This window comes from Coffea eugenioides, unplaced genomic scaffold (assembly GCF_003713205.1).
Source record: "Coffea eugenioides isolate CCC68of unplaced genomic scaffold, Ceug_1.0 ScVebR1_1797;HRSCAF=2719, whole genome shotgun sequence".
NCBI classification, from domain to species: domain Eukaryota; kingdom Viridiplantae; phylum Streptophyta; class Magnoliopsida; order Gentianales; family Rubiaceae; genus Coffea; species Coffea eugenioides.
Window position 1 is genome coordinate 29290 of NW_020862224.1, and position 3739 is coordinate 33028.

The following is a 3739-nucleotide window of genomic DNA, read 5'->3' on the forward strand; positions in this document are numbered from 1 at the left end:
TGCACCTTTATGTTTCTTCACTTGCACACGAACACTTTTATCATCACTTGCACACATACACTTCATATTAGCATTGCACATACCGTACCTTGCCCACTCACGTGCACATTTTCATTTACATATTTATTGTTTTTTATTACTTTTTCAAACTCATGTCCTCACATTGCATACATGCATTTCATTCATTTGCATCCCACTCGCATTATTCGTGACCTCTCCAAAGGGTCATTATTGGGCTTCACAATTTATGTGATTGGCACCATTCAACCTTTGAAGATAAATTTCCCCCAATACCCCTAGGTCTAGGGTTTGCATTCATGTAGTGCATCCAAATGTAATAAATTCTTTGGTTAAAACAAGAAAATCTTTGATTAAATCATGCAACTAGCCTTGGCTAGGTCAAAGGGGTGCCTTGGATTTTATCCTTGCCTTCCCCTTTGTCAAATGTGACTCCCGAACTTTTTTTTTGGTTTACGTAGACTAGGAGTCGTTTAAAAAAGGGTTTCTCACTACTTTTTCCTATTTTTCTTTAAAAATGCATTTTTTAGGTGACTTGGTACACCTTAACTCATTACCAAGTGGCGACTCCGTATTTAGTTTTAAAAACCCTTTTTAAACTATAATTTTGGGTCAAATCGTCGCATTCTCAAACCCCCATTTAGACCCACTTTTCTTTTAATCAAAATTCATTTTTCAATCACAAAAATACATTTTTTTTAAACCATTTATTTATTTATCAAAAAATGGGGCGCGACAGAAGGCGAGGGACAATTGAGATACACTTTATAATAAAACACTATCATAATCACATAAACATCACTTAAGCAACATATAGGCAATTTAAACACACAAATGTGGAAACACTCACCAAATACCCAAATAAATTACTCTCGAGTTTCGGGTTTGTTTCCTGGCTCACAGCTACTTCCTGGGACAAGTTAATAATTCCAAGGTAACACTACAACAAAAATGGCCTTTCCTAACATATCTGTAAGGACACTTGTTGGTTTGTGTCATTATAGCACTCCTATCATGACACTTATTAGCAATTCAATAATATATACTCTAATTTTTTTTTATTAGATATAAGAATAATAATGTGTCTTTAGACTATCTAACATGACACTTGAGAAAATATGAGATACACCAAAAAAAAGAAAGACACTAAAGGGCATCGTTTGATTTTGGCGGAAGATTCATTCGCCCTAAAACACTCAAAATTTTCATTCTGCCGGCCAAAACACTTACTCAAAACAATTGCTCAAAATTTTCATTTTCCAGCTCCACCATTTCCAGCTACCCTCTCTCTGTCTCTCTATCTCTCTGTTGTCAGATTCCGATGTAGTTGGTGGGAAAAATGGGTAGCAGCCAAGCAGCAGTTTCCATGAAGCTTTAACCGTGGCTCCCTCAAGCAGCTAACAGCAGCATCAGCAACAAAATCTCTCTCGAAGGAAACCTACTTCCGGGTCATCATCATCTTCTTCTTCGAATTCGGCTCAACAAATTTCTCCCCCGACTCGAATAGTTTATCGAGAATTGTCTTCCAAGTCCAATCTCAATTTGCCCTTTTGGCAAACTACCTGGTTCATTGGCTTACTTTTACTAATGGCAATCTCGTTTTTCGGTCTCGTCATTTTCCTTTTTCTTACCCTTGACTCCGATTTCACCTCTTCCCCCATCTCTACCGCTTCCGAAGGCGTCCAGGTAAGCCAAAAGCCCACTTACTATTTCAAATTCATGGTTTTTCCGTTCCTGTAGTTGCACAGATATGCGGTGCATCTTTGTGTGTGTGTGTGTTTTTCCCCCTATTTGTTGAAATTGTACGCGGAAAGTTGTTTAATAGTTATTTTTGGTTCAAAATTTTGACCAAGTTTGTGCTATTATAGGCATGTGATGGTTATAAATTATAGCGCTTCAGAGGTTTATAAGCTAAAAGAGGACAGGGAAAGAGGAAATGGAGTTGTTTGTGTAGAATTAGTAATAGCCTTTGACATGTTTGATGAAATGCCTCGATAATCTTTGTTGAAAATCTAGCTGGGTGTCAGTTAAAAATTGCTATTTGGATTTTTTAAAGAGCTGATTTATGAATTAAATTTGATTTTTTTTCCTGTTTTATAGTTTGAGGTTTCTGTTGTGTGGCGAAAATAAAAAATGGTGTATGATGCTTTGAGTTCTAATAGTTGTATAATGGGGCTTTGTGCTAAGTCATTCTTATTTTGTTCAGCATCTGTGATTTTGGTAGATTACTTATGGGTCAGTGATCAAGTTGATGCATGAGAGAACAAAGTTTAGGCTGCATTCGCATGATGTACCATATGGCTCTGGTAGTGGGCAGCAATCCGTCACTGGTTTTCCCAATGTTGATGACTCAAACAGCTATTGGGTATGTTTCTTTTTCTAGTAACTATTTTTTCTAGATCATCATAATTTTCTAAGTTTGGGTATGATTAAACTTGGCTTGTAGATTGTTAGACCCGTACCAGATACCAACGCCCAACAAGGGGATACAATCAAAGGTGGTACCACCATCAGGCTGCAACACACGAGGACCAGAAAATGGTTACATAGCCACTTGCTAAATGTAAGTCTTACTATGATGCCTATTGGCTTCTAAGGTATCAAACCAACAACTGATACTCGATCGTACCTCTTTTGATCACTTGTGCTTTTTCATACCAAAAAGGTACCCAGCAGACCTGTTCGAAAGAGCTGAGATCAACTCAGTTTTAGACTGGCATCACGCCAATCTACGACATAGTTCAGGTGCCCATCTTAAGTTTTGGCTCTCTATTAAATTATTACTAATCTAGCTATACATTATTAGCTTGTCTTCCCTTATCAAGAGAATTGGGATTTGTCTAGCGATGTCTAGATATAGTCATTCCAAGTTTCATTTTCAGTATTTTGCTTATAAATGATACGTTATCATCAATATTAATGTTGTACTCCTTGATGCATGCACTTATTTTTCTTATAGCTGGATTAGTCTTCCATAGCAAATGGATCTTTTTTGAAGTCATTATGATCTCATCCCATGAAATAATTTTACCTTTCTTTGTTATTTGATTGTTGCCTATGAACATTTTGTGTGCTTCCAGTTAATTGATCTTTAGGAGAGTCATTCTAGATTTATTGTCCCATAACAATCTTTAGCTAATATATTACTGGTTTTCTTTTGGGTTGGCAGACCACACTTTTGGATTACATCAGGAAAAGCAAGGTATGAATCGATTATTTTTATTGATGTTCACATTGAGGTACATTATTTGTAATGCCATTATGATTTGATGACTTTAGAAGAAGTACCTCATTCTGTCTTATGTTATGATACTTGAATAGCTGGGTACTAAATCTTAGACAACCTACTGTAGGTGGCAGCATCTGAAGCAGGTGGAATTACTCAAGGCATGGGGGCATACAAGGTACAAGTACCTTTTGATGGCATGCCACAAACTTGTGTTTTCCTTGACACCCCTGGACATGAGGTAATTAATGATGTAGCACTGGTTCTAACTTTTAACTGCTTATTCATGCAAGTTTTTTTTCTTTTTTTAAAATTTTTATGTCAAATGCTCTTCTTGGAGATTTTGCAGACATATCTTAAAAGGCCTTTGTCAAGATGAATTATCTAACATAACTGTAAAAATGGTTGGATAGGCATTTCGAGCAATGAGAGCTCATGGAGCCAGAGTAATAGACATTGCTGTTATTGTAGTTGCTACTGATGATTGAATTCGAC

General features: G+C 36.6%; 1 protein-coding gene across 1 annotated transcript; it reads left to right on the top strand.

Annotated features, from left to right (window-relative positions):
• Positions 1–1414: 1414 nt before the first annotated feature.
• LOC113755868 (stromal cell-derived factor 2-like protein) lies at positions 1415–3444 on the top strand. Its single transcript, XM_027299733.1, has 6 exons — positions 1415–1704; positions 2243–2383; positions 2465–2581; positions 2684–2763; positions 3188–3220; positions 3372–3444. The coding sequence occupies exons 1-4, from the start codon at positions 1606–1608 to the stop codon at positions 2711–2713; spliced, it is 387 nt and encodes a 128-aa protein (XP_027155534.1). The 5' UTR covers positions 1415–1605; the 3' UTR covers positions 2714–2763; positions 3188–3220; positions 3372–3444.
• Positions 3445–3739: the final 295 nt, after the last annotated feature.